Raw genomic sequence first — 17,163 nt, forward strand, 5'->3', positions numbered from 1 at the left:
CCCGTCTTTGGTCACCTGATGGACGCAGACGTTGCACTTGTCGCAGAAGACCATCTCATTTCCGTCCTCTCCCTCCGGCGAGCGGCACACGTCGCAGACCACGTCCTCGTCGTACTCGATGCCCAGGCCCTCTTCCGTCTCAATGGCCTGCTGCATCTTCTCCTGGCACACGCTCTCCATCTCCACCAGGACGCACTCCATGGTGAGCTCGTCCAGCTCCGGCAAGGCTGTCGGGACGAAACCAGAGCCCAGTTTTTACAGGAAGAAGGACGCAGGGAGGAATGAGTGTTTGAGCATAAACAATTGTTGGTCTGCACTGCAAAAAGTGAATCTTAGGTAAAACACCATCACTTCAACAAAAATAGTCTTATTTTCTGTCTTGCAAGAAAACGATCTTATTAAGAATTTTTTTTTAATGACAAAATAATCTTAGTTTTAGAATACAGGTCTTAGTGACTACAATTTCTTTCTTAAATTCTTGGTAGGACAATTTATTTTACCCCACTGGCAGATTTTATTTTCTTATTTTTTAAAAATAAGTTTGAAATTTAGGAATTTTAGGGACTTGTTTTTGTTTTCGATAGGAGAAATTTTCCTTTGATTAAATGTCAGTTATTATGATGTACACTTTATTTAAGTAACAAAAAACACTGTGGATGGAGTAACTTTATTCATCAATACGTCTAAACCCAATTAATCCTCAATAAGAAAAGGGTTTCTGCATCTATGTTGTGTTCCAAACATTTTTCATGCAGATTCTTTTTTTTAAAAGCTGGCCTTTACTGCTGCATCACAGCATGAATTTTGCCCAAAATGATAATGTTAAAATATCAGCACTCAGGTGTCTTGTAGTTAATGCTATCTACAGGAATAATAATAACAATAAAAAACTGCTTTTCTGAGGCTCTAAATGAGCAAAGGTGTGTATTTTTGGCCAAAACAGAATGTCTAACACTCTAATTGGAAGTGCAGCAGATCTCCTCTGGATCATTTACACACAAGGTCACTTTGTTTTCTTTGGGCTGGCTCACGGAAAAAAAAAGAAGCTGAAAATACACGAAGATGCCGCGTTTCAGGTTATTCTTATTAAAACAGACTGAGAAATATGCTGCAAGCACAACTGCTATGATGGTGAAAGAAACAAATTCTCCCATAAAAAGACATCTGTCAACACCAGCAAATACATGTAAACTCCATTTACTACCAAAAGACAAGCTTCCCCTCAGGCAGGTCACTAGTGGTTGGATACTGATTTCACTGGCAAATGGGAGGTTTTGATCCAATAACAATAAAGGATGTGAGTTAACCAGGAAAACGATCTGGCTTTCAAAACAGCTGCGAATGGAAAAGATATTTTTCAGTAAGGTGATGTGTTCAAACAAACTAAGCAGAACCAGCCAAGGACATATGCAAAACCTGGTTTATTGTGATCATATTGTCTGACCTTTTTTTGCTATTTAAATAAATGATCCAGCAGAACCCAAAATTAGGTCAATTCCCCAAAAGAAGCTGAACTCATAAATTAAACAATGTAATGTTTGTTTAAAAAATAACAAGTTTCAATTAACCAGTAATAGTTCATAAATGAAAACTGTCAAAGTGCCTCTGAAAAGAGTCCAATTAAAGTCATCCAAGCAGCAATAAAGGAAGCAGAGTCTGTGGTTCAGGATTATTTATTGATTCATCTGAAGGACTCAGCTCTCAGCTGGGAGGTTTTTATTTTTGAGTGCAGTCCCCATCTATTATTTATGCAATTCAATCTCTTCCCATACAAAAAATAAATAAAAAACATCTTTATTTACTCTTTCTTGAGAATCTGGTTGCTAACATGCACAGCCTGGGGTGAAGTGCACAATATGTAGAGGCCACACAGTTTGGAAGTCAAATAAACTTGAATGCGAGAGTCAGAATGTGCTGCTGAAGCCAAGACAACTTCTGAATTAAGCATAAGTGTTGCATTTGGCCGTGAGCAAATGTTGCTGTGGGTTTAGAAGCTGCCTTTGAGGGGCAGAGAACAGATAACAAAGTGTTACATCATGAACTAAACACACTGGAATGAAGGACACATTACTAAAATGATCATGTCCTCATGTTCATGTTTGAGTGGTGAGAGTGAAGTTAAGTCTACTTAAATTCAAAAGGATTAATGAGCCAAAAGATGAGGAAAAATAAAAAACCAACACAATAGAGGAATTTAGAGTTACGCTTGTTTTTTTGCTTTTTTTACCAGAGTTCTGTAATGTTTAACTTCTACAACTGTGAGAGTCAGAATGTAAAGAATCCAGGAAATTGTATGATTTGTATAATGGTGCAGAAAATAAGCGTTTATCTCCTTCAAACAAGCAGGAATTCTGCCCCTCACAGGCACCGAATTTTTAATTTAAAAAAGTTTGATTTGATTCGATTTGATTCGTTACTTCTTCTTTAAGAAGCTCTTCTGTCCTCCACTTGTTACCGGTGTTAATGTCACCTGTTTGAACTGGTTATCTGTATAAACATACCTATGCACACCATTAAACAGTAAGACTGCAAACTGTCCACCATGATCAAAGAGCTGTCAAAGGACACCAGGGACAACATGGTAGACCTGAACGGGACTGGAATGAATCGCTCTACAATAAATAAACAGCTTGATGAGAAGAAATCAACTGTTGGAGCAGTTATTAGAAAATGGAAGAAATACAATATCACTGTTCTTCCACCTGAGCTCCATGCAAGATCTCACCTGGTGGGGTACAAATGATCTGGGGAATGGTGAGGATGAAAGCAAGAACTACATGGGAGCACTGTCCAATGAAAAGAAGAAAGCTTTGACCATAGTAAAGAGAGCTTACGATAGTAACAAACATGGCTTCAAACCAAAGGCCACATGCACAGGACCGTCTAAACGTTGCCAAAGACCATCTGGATGAACGGATCATGAATGGGAGAAAGTCATGTGGTCAAATAATATCAAAATGGAACTCTTTGGTATAATCACTTATTGGCGTGTTTGGAGGAGTTACATTCCAAAAAACAGTATCATTGAAGCATGAGGGTGGAAACATCATGGTTTGGGGCTCCTTTTAAGGAGAGGATGTACACTGAATTTTTTCTCTTGCATTGAGGATAAAACATGTCTGGATTTTCCAGCAGGACAATGATCCCAAACACATCACTCTGGCAACAACAGAGTGGCTATGTGAAAATCTTTTCAAGGTTCTTGAGTGTTCAAGCCAGTCTCTGGACCTTAATCCAATAGACGATCAGCGGAGGGAGTTTTCAAGCAAAAGCCCCAAAACATAATAGCTCTTGAGAAGATCTGTATGGAAGAATGGACCAGAGCAGCAGCTACTGTGCGAACCTACTGAAGACCTACAGAAACCTTTGACCTCTGTCATCAACAATCAGGGTTGCAAGTATTGAGGTGTACCTTTGCTATTGGTCAAAAACTTATTTTCTCCTCTATTATAAATAGATTCTTTAAAAGAAAAGTCATACTGGTTCATAGTGATTCAATAGATTCTTTTTTGACACTCCGTTTCTCACAGTTGAAGTGTTTCAATGGTAAACATTACAGCCCAAACTTACAGAATCAGTGACTGACAAATGCTTTTCTGCTCCACAGTAACAAAAGTATTGTCTCTTTAACACAGTACTTTGATGTTCTCTTAGTGTCAGAGTCTTACAATGACAAAATGATAGAATTTGATTTCATGTCAGAAAAAAACCCTTTATTTACAAAAGACACAAATGTGAACAAAGAGGACATTCTGAAAACCTGAAGATGTCCATTTTGATTCATCTGATTTTTTTTCCGCTTAACAATTTTGGGTGGTTTGAAAGAAAAGAAAAGTACAACAGTTTTATCACATTTAAATAAATTTACTGGAGCATTTTGCTCTTCTCTAACTGTAACTTACTGTGGTATAAATCCTAATCATTAACATAAAACCCTAATCTTTGATATTGTCACGATTACTCTTCTGCAACGAAAATGGGAGTTCATGCAAAATGTGTAACTGTAGCTAAAAAAAATCATTTCGATGATGAGTTCTATCCTCTGGGTAAACATTTTGAAGACGTCCCTTCCACCTATGAAGATGATGGAAAGCAGAGGCAGAAAAATGCTGAATCACCTCAATCTAAAATCTGGAGTCTCAGCCAGCAGAACCCATTAAATGTTCTGTTCTTTTTGTTTAATCTGTTGTTGAAGGTTATGAGAAACAAGTCGTTCTGCTCCAGGAAGAGCCTGTGTGTGTGTGTGTGTGTCTGTTTGATTTAAGGGACAACTTGTACCAGAAAAAGTCCTGCAACCCCAGCGGGGATTTACTAACACAATTACTTTGTTTTATCTCACGAGGGCCGATCAGATATCGAATAAAATGGTGGAGATGTGGGAGATGCTCGGGGTCAGCAGTTGTCACCATGACAAAATGGAGAGTGCAGCAAATCAGAGGGGAGGGAGAGGGGGATGGAAGGGGGAGGAATAATCAGGGACACTGCACAGTTTTTAAGACCAAATTAAAGTTGTGTAAATGTTTCTTCAGACGTTAAATTAGATTTGAATGATCTCAGAGAAGTTTTTCTTTAGAAAAAGAAGGTGTAAATCCTGTGTCTCTAGACAAATGTTACTTTTATACCTGAAACCCTCAAAAACTAGACAAACTACAGCTAAAAATGTCAGAGACATTATGTGATTAGACTCTGAGCTCAGCTTAACATCAGCATCAATTGACATTGACTTTTTTTTCCCCTTTAACTTTGACTTCTTATAGAAACAAATATGTAGTAAGTCGGTTGTCATCAAGAAAAAACAACTTTTTTCCAAAATGTCAGCTTTTCTAAAACATTTTTTTTCTCTCCATGGCAACCATTTTACTTCCCTGTTGTCTGGGAATAGAGAATTGATCCGTGTAACTCTAAAAGGAATCTGGGAATGTACATTTTGGATTTTACTTGGCAAGAGATGCCCACTCCTTCCTGTGGACAGCCCTGAAGTTTCTCCTTTATTTTTTTTAGGAGTTTTTCCTCACCGCGAAGGAGGGTCTAAGGGCAGACATGTCCAGTTTAGCTTAGTCTGTTTAGTTTAGTTTAGCCATTACCTATTGAATATTCTATGACTTCACGTTCTTTATGATTCATGTTTATTACTACACAACTACTGTAATATTGGGTTGTATAAATATAATTGAATTAAATTGAATTGAGGCTTTTTGTTAACCACGCCCACATTCATAATACTGACATTTCATGTTATATCATTTTGTACAGATTGGAAGGTTTAAGATGGCAGCCTTTTCTCAAGGTCAGAGGTCAACAAAACTCGGGGATGGTTGTACACCTAACCTTGTGGTGCGTGTGAAGGTTTATGACGTTCACTCGAACAAAAGTCCTTGTTCCCATATTGTGGAAAAATAAGAAAATCAGCCAAATTTCACACTCTACCACTAAACGGACGCCAAGCTAAATGTCCTGTGGCCATCCCATAATAATTTTTTAATTTCCATTGGACCTCCCTGTTTTGGTTTGTTTGTGGAAAAATATGTTTTTTCAGCGACATAAGACGTCATCATTTTTTTGAGGAGGTCCATCTATCTGCCCAAAATTAATTTTCCCCGGGTAGTAGGTGCGTGAAAATCTTAGTAAGTTTTTGAGTCGGAGGCAAAGGATTAAATTTTCCCTCAAACGCGCAGAGGGAAGGAAGAATTGCAAAAACAATGTGGTCCTAGCAGACCAGGACTAATGCGGGATATAAAAATAAATCCCAATAATGCCTAAAAATGAGACAGTAAGACTTTTAAAAATGTCTTTTTTTTGCAGGAACTGAAGTAAAATTTGAGATGTTTTTGCTTTAAAAGAGTTGTGAATGCATTCTTGTCCAAATTCTAACCACAAACTGCAAAAACAGGATGTATGATGCATCGAAGCATATTTATTGTTTCTTTTAAAAGTTTAAACTCGACATTTTTTACTTACCCATCTGTCTGAACTCCAGGTTGACCAGTTGCAGCCAGGCAACATCAAGGTCATCCAGGTCGTAGCAGGTGTACGGCTGAGGGCGGGAAAAATGAGACTCTCCGTCCTTTTGCCGCCCATTGTTGGACAGTTCAGCCAAGGATGCCGGCAGACACCTGAAACACATCAATAAAGTGTTTGTCTTTCTGATTCCTCAAGAAACTGACTGACTCAGCACACAAAAGTGATCTTTGGGCTTCAAGATTGAACCTCATTGAAAACAAAATTCCCTTTGGTAACAAAATGTGGGCTATTTTATGAGGTCAGAGTAGCATGAAGAGCTACACAGGACCAGTTTACTGCAAATGTCCCAAAAAAACAAAACCACAGTCTAGTATAGTTATAGTAATGATAAAAATAATTAGCAGTAGGTATATTAACATTATGCTCACATATAGTCATTATTTTGCACAATTCTAATCAATGATTTACACAACAGCAATGACAAGAAAAATATGTGTAAACATGAATCATGGATTTTTTTCTGTGTATCTGCTCAAACATGTATAAGTATTGATGGTACAAAAGATCACTTCTAACATTTTTAAAGCCAAGGAAATCATACATCAACATAGGGTTGTTGGAAAAAATCGGTTCAACGATCTATCGCAGGGGTCGGGAACCTATGGCTCGCGAGCCATATATGGCTCTTTTGATGGTCACATGTGGCTCGCAGACAAATCCTTAATTATACTTTTTTTTTTTCATTAGACCAGTCCTTCTCGGGCGCAATGCGATGCCAGAGGCGCGCAGTAGTAGCGGTGCTTGGAGAAAAAACTATCAGTTTACTGTTATCTATTATTTCACAGAGTTTGTACCACCCGGAAACCTTTGAATTGCCTCCCTGAGGAAGAGCGCGCAGTTTTGGGGACGGGATGTGTGAGGAAGAAAGCAGAGGGGGTGGGGGTGGGGGGGGACCGGCAGCAGGTAAATCGCGCAGAGATGGTAAAAACGTAAACCCGCTGCCCGTCACTCCTGCAGCGTGGGTGTGTGTTTGGTTCCATGTCTGTCTCACATCTACAGAACATTCAGACCTACGATCACGTTTAAAGTCTCAACGCCTGCATGAAGCAGAAACTCACCACGTATCAACCAGACTAGACCATCAGCAAACCACCACGAGAAATACTCATCATTTATTAGCAACAGCATAACAATGTTATTAAAAAGAATCCACAGACTTATTGTACTTTAAAAATGTTGAAATTACATCAAATGCACACATTCACTTGTATATTTAGTTTTAAACAAATTGTCGCGGACTGAGTTTAACTTGGCTGTTGGGCCGCGTTAAAAGTTCTGGAGTTCATGGAACGCATCGTTCAAGCAGAGATCTGATTGGCCCTCAGTTCTGTCGCTCAGCCTGTTGTTAGGTAGTTTGGACCAATGGGGTTCAGCCATGGGCCGAATAAGGAAATGGGAGGGCTGGAGCAGGACGGGGGAATATAAAGTTGGGAGAAGTGCTCTCGTCTCGGCGGGAGAGAATAAGGAGTTGCTGAATTAATTGTACGGCGTTTGTTGTGGTCTACAGTAACCAGAATAAAGAACCTTAAAAGAGGTTAAGTCTCCGTGCCTTAGTGTGGGAAAGGGACACTACATTATTGTATGGCTCTTTCGAAATTACATTTAAAAATATGTGGCGTTTATGGCTCTCCTGGCCAAAAAGGTTCCCGACCCCTGATCTATCGCAATATTCATTTGGCGATATTTGTATTGGTACAAAAGGACAACGCTGTATTAGATTGATAGGAGTATTAATATTCAGGTAGAGTTTTTTCCAAGTCATACTTTTGAAAAAAAAAAGGTGTTCTGGTACAATATCGCGATATGTATCATATCATGGGACGCGTATCTGGATGTGTATCGTATCGTCAGACTCTTGCCGATACACACCTCTAGTCAAAACAAGTTTTTGAGTTTTCAAACACTTTGTAAATGAAAATATAACATTTTGTGCAACACTTTCAGCTTAATACTTTAAGTCTTTTCAAAAGTCTCCGTGATTTGTCTGCTTATTTACTATGTCGGTGGGAAACACATATAGGGGCCTAGCTGGCTTTTTTGTTCTTTATAAAGAAATGTGCAGCTCTAAATGAAGCTTCGGGTGCTCTCTGGGATTTTTTTTACAGGCTTCTTGAAAAATAGTCTGCAATGGATTGAGACAATGCATCTTGAAAAAAAAAAATTATCTTTACAAAAAAGTTCGAGGATAAGGGGATTTCAGAATTTACGACTTTACATTCTTTCACAGTGTCCCCGGCTGCTATAAAGCCCCTCCCACTGGTCTAGTGATCTATCGTCATCCGCGTCCTCCACCATGAGGTCGAGAAAAGCTTTTAAAACAAAGACGGTGGACGTGTTTGATGCTGCAACTGCGTTCAGTGTGGTGTGAAAACGGGCAACTGATTTAATTGATGCACGCGGGGAGGGCGTGGCACGTGTGTGCGGGACTGTGGCTAGTGATCCATTGCACCCCTAATTTATTCCAAACATGAACAAGGATTCCACGAAAATGACAAACAGAAAAACCCAAACCCCAAGAGATGAGCACCCAACAAAACCATAAACACACATCTCATCAAGAAACAGAACTGTTCTGCACGGGCAGACTGGCCGCCCTAATGTCCCCACTATCTCCCGCTGAAGTTGTGACCTCTGTGTGCAAAGGTGAAGTGCGTCAATGATCAAATCCACAAACAGCTCTCAGCTCTCCATTTAGCTCGTGTCTTCAACGCCTCATTATCCACCCACTCACTTACTCACTGTCATCCCAGCCGTCACAACCAGCAGCACTGTGATTATGCTCATCATAACCATCGGCACCGCTGCCGTCACCGACGCAACAACAGCTGCCACACTCGGACCGCGTCTCAGCCAGAACCATGTTCTGCGTGTGCTACCATCAGAGCTGAACAGGAAATGAAACCATCAGGAACTATTGGTTACATAATTATCAGAATAAAAATGGTAATTAGACTAAAATCGGTCATGAATTCTATGTGAACACATAATAGGTTACTATTAATTTTAGTTGGACTGTCCCAGCTGAGTCAGTATGGTGGTTATGGTAGCAGACAATAAAAATGCTAATTAGTGTAATTACAGAGCACATTGACAAATCAAACTATTCACAATGAAATCAGAATTAAAAGTCATTATTAAAGTGTTCATCGCCCTTTCTCTTTTTTTCCTCTCCTCCCAGATCCATTGAGGATCATTACTCCTTTGTTTTTTGGGAGAGACTCACTCTACATGTCCCACTTTCTCTTCATAAACTGCAGCTCTTTTCTCACGTGAAAAACTTGAGTTTCTCCGATTGATGATGCTCTGATCCGCTTTTCCACGCTTCCATGCAAATGCGCCAACATAAAGGGGTACTTCCATTTCCAAATGATGACACCATCCTTGTAATTGTAACAGCGTGTTCACTGTAGATGGTGCATCTGTTAATCTAATAGAAGCACACATCGCATCCCCCTATTGTCTGCAAATGGCCACTTTTGCTTCTAACAGCAAGATCAATGTTCTAATGGGTAATGATGAATCCAAAACGGTAATATATTTGTGTGAAGACAGAGGAGGCGGAGAATGACGCGGAGAATTTCCGCTAAATTATGCTGCTGCCTGATACGACAAAAATATACCTGCTAATGGAAAAGGGAGAGTAAATTAAAAAAAAAGGAGAAAACATACAGTTAAAAAAGCAATTTGCTTAGTGTTTCACAAACATAAAACCAACAAGTTTTTCTTTTTCTGTTTTAGACAGTATTTATCAAGGATGTTTCAATCAGATCACATGATCGGAAATATGGCTCAATCACGTCGTTTATAGTGTTGTATCCCGATCAGGGACGAGATATGAATTTTATTATTATTTTGATCAGCGCTGATTTGATAGACGCTATACTAGAAGGCTGCACATGACATGGCTGGATCATGACATTTTATTGCTGTAAAGCACAGCAAAACACAGCGCTAGTTTAAACAGGAGGCGCACAAAAACAGTATGGAAAAGATAGCAAGATATTCAAAGATTCTGACTTCTGGACTCAATAACTCTTTTAATAAACGTTTAAAACGGACACTAAGTGTCTCTATTAGTTTGTCTTGACTGAGACTATTTTTAATAGAAAAGAGATCAGGTTTTTGATTCTTTTTAATGATAATTAATGCTGCAGTCACAATTGCCACTGCACAATGGATAGGTATTGGCAGAATCATCTACGTATTTTCACGACCATAGGGCGCACCGGGTTATAGGTCTCAGTTACGGAGGATTTTTCAGTCTTTGACACATACAAAAGGCGCACCGGGTGTTGAGGCGCGGGCACGTAAACGCCCCGTTCTGACCCTCGGGACCTCCAGAATGGGTTAATAAAAGAACCAGTCTCTGTTCTTTTCACTGTTCTCCCTAACTGAGTAACACAAACTGAATGCGCTCACAGACTCACTTGCGCTCAGCGCCTGACCCCCCCCCTCCTTGTTCTTCACGCAGGTTCACGGAACGCCTAAACTCTGCTTTCTCCTTCCTACACACGCGCTAGCGAAGTGACGCTTAAGCACAGTGAGTGCACAAACACTCAGTGTGTGTTTGAAAAATGCAGATCTGAGTTAGTTTTGATTTTTTCTGTCATAAAACGGCATCTAAAAATCCATCAATCCGCCTAGCTGATAGCTACAGGCCTTCAGCCACTATATAAACAATATTGTGGGGACCTGGGATTTAGCCTATGGCCACTAAAACTCATGGGACTGAGTCTTATTTCTCTCCCCCTTTCTCAAGCCGCCATTAGGCGCACTACCTCATAGGGCGCCCCCTACAGTTTGGAGAAAATCTTAGACTTTTAAGTGCGCCATATAGTCATGAAAGTTCGGTGCTGTCGCACTATTCTTTGAAAATCATTGGCGTGGTCTTGGATGTAAATGGCAGCAGTCAGGCCGCTGCCAGGCGTCCGTCAGTCAAGCGGGGATGACGCCATTACAAAGTTGGGCAGCCAAAAGGCGGGGGCAGCCTGATTGAACAATGTGTAAATGTCTTTGGATGGCCGCTTTCCATTTCAATATCATTTTTTATACCCGGGGGTATACCAAATGGTATATAAAAAGCGGGCCATTCAGTTACAGGACTGCCCCCGTGCCACCTTGAAATGTGCCCAGGCAGCCACTGACCCACGTCAACTTTTAGAGAAAAATTGACCAGCCGCCATAAAATTTTAACTGTTTCTTAAAACCTCCCATGCTGTAGGTAAAAATGTGACTGCCGCCTCTGGGTTACAGATGCCACATAACAAATTTAACTAAAAACGTGAATTTAGATCACCACACGGTGGCATTTTGGCATATGTGGCCATAGCATGAACAGAGACGGCTGGCAAGGGGGCACAGAAGTGCAAGCCCCGGGAAAAGTTAATAAAACAAAAACAAAAAACTTTTCCAAAAACAACCAAAACTAATAAATGGTTCATACCAAAACAACAATTTTAAAAAGAAAGTCATCAATATTTTTTGAGACTTTTTAATAGCGATATGAATTACATACGACCACAAATTTTCACTCGTTCTGAAGATATAAAAGCTGCAGTTACCAAACTTTCTCCACATGACTAGTTATTACCTATTTTACTAGTTGTAGGTTTAAAGGTCATCTGGACTTGGTTTAAAGGTGAAAACGTTACACCTCTTATCCAAAAGGCGTCGTCAATTCTTTAAACCTTTAAACCTACTACTATGATGGAATCTACCTGGATGAATGAGAGTCTTCATAGACATATTTGACTAGTTAGCTTTTTTCTCTAGTTCATAGTAGAAGCTACTTCACAGAAGTGCTCTGTTTAGGTCAGGCATGTCCAAAGTCTGGCTCGTAAATTACCTCTCCTGTCATAAAATCAATTATCAATTAATTCTGGTCTTCAAGTATGAAATTCACAGTAACTTGGTAAAGAAAAGTGTTTTGATATATTTCTGTGAGGAAAATAATAAAAGTATCAAACAGCAATAAAATGTTCATGAAATAGTTCATTTGCAATTAATGATCTGGATCGGGATCTGTTAATTGTATTTGATCATTTTTTGAATATGTTACTAAAGTTTTGGATCAGGACTCAGTATTGGCCAATACTCAGAATGAAATGACTTTGAATCTGATCAGGGACATAAAAAAAATCTGATCGGAGTATTAATATTTAATGATGCTGGATTTTAACAGAACGTTGCATTATTTTCCACAGAAATGATAAGAAAATGACAGTAAAAGCTTGAATGATGTGGAAGGACAAACACAAACATACATTTCTGACAATGATATTGTATCTTGTGGTACAGTAAATAAAATATCCCACAGGTTTGAATGTCCTGAAATGAGTCTGAATTTATGCCATTCTAACATGTTCTAAAATGTAAAATTAAAAGTAACACTTTTTTTTTATCAAAAGGAACATTTCCAGAGAGAAACATAAGGAAAAACTAAACAGGGATATTCCATTTTAATGTGTTTTTTTTTTTTTTTTTTTTTTTTCAGATTTACAGCAACTCTGAGTTTACTATAGGCCTGCACGATATTAGAAAAATCTGCGATATGCGATATCAGTGTTTGAAACTGCGATGACGGTATGACTTGCGATAAATGGAAAAATAGAAAAGCAAAAATACCAATACATTTTGGTTTCAGTGTGAGTTTTATTCAAATAATTCAACACAACTTAAATTAACGTGCAAGTTTTATTCAAAAAGAAGAAAATATATTTACCATAGAACTTGCCAAAACTATGATGAATGATTACAAAAAATTTATATAGATGCCCAGGAATAAAATAGGTTGGTGTCTCCTACATTTCCATTTTACTGCAAGTGTTATTAAATAAGTCAACATAACTTAAAATCCAAGTCTTTTTCAAAAAGGAGAAAAAGTTAAGACCTATAGCTGTGGCCAAAACATAAATGAACAATGAAGAAAAAAGATAGAGGCCCACAACTTAAACGTGACCTAGTATGAACTAGGGCTGCACGATATGAGGAAAACTTGCGATATTAGTGATCAATATTGCGATAACGATATAATTTGCAGTAAATAAACAAATAGAAAAATAAACAAAAACATCATTCCCATTTCATTGCAACAGTTTAAAAATTATACTCCAAATGACCCTCGTCGACACGGGGGACAAACATCTAACATAATAGGCCTCCATCCGATTGGTCAACAATGGGAAGGCGTCCATCTGATTGGTCAAAGCATAAAGGGATTTATTTGATTCGTTAAATGCTTCAAGCTGCTAGAAGATTGTTTTAACACATTTTGGGTTTGCGATTTATTGCGATATTCGCCGTCTTTTGCGATATGCATATTGCAGAGCTGGATATTGCGATAACGATAAATTTGCGGTATATTGTGCAGGCCTAGTTTACTATAAAAGACAAAACTTCCAATAAATCTAAACTGGGTTAAGAAAAATGTTTTTAATAAATCTTTCACAATTATGTGTCAGATCTCTTTTCCGTCTTTTAAAGTTCAAGCACATTGAAAAGCACCTATTGAAGCTCCAGGTGAGCCTCGTTTCATGGACGCCGGATGAACAGAATGAAAAACAAAGCTGCACATAACCTGAAAGCTTCACAATGATGTCACCACATTCAAAGAATGCAGGTCTGCACAGCGATGAGTGTCAGGTATCTGGCTATCACATGTGCAGGAACCACACATAACCATTATGTTATGTAACATAAGTAAACAAAAGACTCTGCACAAGGCCTCTCATTGTGTTGTAACAACGCAGTCATCTGTCAGAGCCGCTCTCTGCACAGCTCTTTATAGATTTTCTGTCTTTCGGTGAGATTCCTGTCAAGCAGCAAAATGGATGAACCTGTGAATTCACTTCACAGGAGGGTTTTCTTTCACAGTTAAATGTACTTATGAATTACTTCCAGGACAAACAGATTTTGGATCTGAGGTCAAGACAGTTTAGCAGATTCCTCTTTTATAATTAAATAAATGTTTAAAAAAATACTTAGAATTATTGCACATTAAAAAAGAATGACTGTTTAGCATTTGTTTTGTCGCTCAAAGAACCTTTGCTGTATTTGAAGTATTTACTTTAGAATTTATGGAAATGAGGGAGAAAGTTAAATTTTATTGACTCGTACAGTATCAGCCCTTCCTGGCAAGTTTATGACACAGTGTTCTGCAAATTTGCAACAGCTGGTGCAAAAAGGCTTAAAGTCCCACTCCAAATATATTTTATCTATTGTAAAATCGTTCCCAGTCCTCTTTAAAATTACAATTATGCAGTTTTTCTGGCTTTTTCAATCAAAAAGCCTGTCATTTTAATATGACATATTTTCTGCAGAGCGGCAGGAGTTCATCGGAAATTCACCTCTGAGTTGTGAATGGGACTGTTAGCGCTGAAGTAAGCCCCCGCTGATATCCCATCATCCCTTTGTCTAAACCCTCTCCTGCAAGCTTACAGCCCCTCACAACCCCAAACTAACATTTGCAGTGTAACAAAAACGGCCGGCAATGTTGGAGCTATCCAGTCGTAAAGTTTTGAGGGAAAGTACCAGCTCGGATCAGGCAAACGAAGATTTTAATGTATTTACTCGTCTGTAGGGGAATGCATCAGATATGTGTCCTCCATCATGAGGAAAATGCAACACGATTTTCGTTGGAGTGGGTCTTTAATCTTCACATTTTAAATGATACACATGATAAAATGTTTTTAGAGAACATCATTCAAACCAACAAATATATTCTTATCTGATAGTTCTTGTCAAATGAAACGTTTTCTCTTGGTGTCTGTGTTTGATCAGGTAATAACAGAGTAGGAAAATCTTTAGCGATTAGTGCAGAATCAGGTTCCACATGTTTGTCCTGCCCGTAATTATAAACTTGTGGCCTATTGTAAACACGATCTCCTGAGCGTCAGCGCTATCGATGGAAATTCTTATTTGTTTTTGTTCAACTTGTGTTTTGGCTGCGCGCTCTCCTGCTGTGAAACTGCACTGTTGTGCGTCTTTGGGATGGAAAAACTGCACAGTTTGACTGTAGTGGAACATAAACAAACACTTTTTGTCCCAGAATGAAAAACACTTGGAAAGAAATCCAACAGAAACATCAAATATAATCATGAAAACCTAAAAACAACATAAAATCAAAAGATGAGATTTTCCATTACAAGCAAATGAATTGTTTTTGAGTTTTCTTCATTTAAATTTTAGTCCTAGAAGGGGGGGGGGGGGGGGGGTATGGAGATGTCCCCTGCTTGGATTAATAACAATAAGACAACCGATCTCCTTTGATCTTCACAGTGTGCCATGAAATATTCAGGAGGAAGTTCATGCTGTGGGGCACTGATTCCTAAAACAATGAAGAGCAAACACAACACCTCCACAGCATCTCTTCAGCGTGGAGCTCTGAGCAGGCTCCGTGTGATCTGCCTCCAGGGAACGGGAGAGTGAAGTGGGAAAGTGTGCTGCAGGAGCACAACAGACCTGAGCAGGAAGTAACATGAGCTTGGGCAGGGAGGCCATGACATTTTCATATTTATCAATGTGTGGCAAAAGAGAAAAAGAAGAAGTTAGACGTAAGCTAAAAAGCAGATGCAAATCATTGTCTCATGTTCAGACTCTAAACTTCAAGCTATCCATCAGCATCGTTTCAGTTGAATGGGCATGAAAATGGTGCTAAAGTTTTGGCTGGAAGTGATGCTCCAGATGACTTGTTGTATTGGAAGAGTAACTAAAGTAAAGTTTCTATCACTTCAGATGACATTAAAAGTGAAAACAGACTTCTGGTGATTTGTTTGGCCTGAAAGCAACTATAAAAAGAATCCAGATGTTAAAAGTACTTCAAAGAGCAGTTTATTTTAAAGGTATCACATTGGTTACACTATTCTGTAAAAAAAAAGTGCTTCAATTAGAAAAAATAAACATATTTTGGTAAAAAACTGAGAATTTTGTAAAAAATAAAAAATAAATAAAACAAAACCGAGGCACGGACAAGGGGAAAATATCCTCAAAAAGTTATCTATTTTCCCCCAAAACGCTGCCACCCCACAAATCTGCATTTGACCCAAGTTTTAGGGCGGCCGTGGTGCAGCGGTAGGGCGGTCAACCCATGACTGTAAGATTGCAGGTTCGATTCCCGCCTTGTACGCCCATGAGTCGAAGTGTCCTTGGGCAAGACACTGAACCCCACCTTGCCTCTGGTGGTAGGCGGGCGCCTTTGTTTGGCAGCGGAGCCGCCACCAGTGTGTGAATGTGTGAGTGAATGTGTGTGTGACTGTAAAGCCCTTTGTCCTTGTAGGAAGAAAGGCGCTATATAAGTATACGCCATTTACCATTTACCATTTTAGGGAAAAAGCGACAACCTTGGACCAAAAGCTTATCCGGCTGATTTAGTGACGGGGACGGATCAAAAGGAATGGCAGAGACTTGTTTTACAAAAAGTCAACTGAGCATTTAAACCTTCTCCCATATGTTCCTCACTTTCATCCGTCCCATAAAACATCGGTAACAATGTCTACTGGAGGAGCGATGAAGAGCTCAGTGTTTACATGAGACATTTCCAGTGTGGGAAGAAGAGTGACAGCGGCTGAGACCGGTTCTTCATCGGTCTCTGCCCACACAGGGAATGAGGGCTTCAGCAGACATCAAGTTCTCAGAGAAAGAAAACACGAAAGCCTGTTTAATCCTATAGGTAGAACTCAAACTACACAATGTAAAAAGTTTCTTTTTGTAGATTTTTATTAGTAAAAAAAAAAAAAACACTTTAGTGATGTTTAGATTTAAAGACAAATTCTTTTTTATTTTTGTGTTAAATCTTCACTATGCAACAGGTTTACACAGACTACAGCTGACTGATCCCCTCGATAACATTTCTTTTGCAATAAAACAAATCAAATCAACAAAAGCATTTTTAAGTGCTTTTTGGGCTTTGAGCAGATCAAAGCACTTTATAGTTAAAAACAGACAAATACAATTTTAATTTAAGGCGACCCACCCCAATGGATTGTAGATAAATCACAAGGACAATGATAATCTACAGGTTTAACTTTACGTAAACAGAGGAGAATAAAAGAAAAAAAAGTCCAAGTGAATATAGAAACTAAACCAAACAAATAAAAAAAGAGCGGTGGGGACCATAAGAACAAAGATCAAAATAAAGAAAACAAT

At 38.9% G+C, this 17,163-nt stretch overlaps 1 protein-coding gene across 2 annotated transcripts in view; it reads right to left on the reverse strand.

Moving 5' to 3' along the window:
• The window catches only part of jade2 (jade family PHD finger 2), a 214,121-nt gene that overhangs the window by 79,879 nt on the left and 117,079 nt on the right, over positions 1-17,163 (reverse strand). For both annotated transcript variants that reach the window (XM_023962509.2, XM_023962510.2), the window contains exons 5-6: positions 5,959-6,113; positions 16-227 (exon numbers count right to left, since the gene is read on the reverse strand). In XM_023962509.2, coding sequence (XP_023818277.1) covers positions 16-227; positions 5,959-6,113 — 367 coding nt within the window. The remainder of the gene's footprint in view (positions 1-15; positions 228-5,958; positions 6,114-17,163) is intronic.

Source organism: Oryzias latipes, chromosome 14, assembly GCF_053564925.1.
Source record: "Oryzias latipes strain Hd-rR chromosome 14, Olatipes_Hd-rR_3.1".
NCBI lineage: Eukaryota > Metazoa > Chordata > Actinopteri > Beloniformes > Adrianichthyidae > Oryzias > Oryzias latipes.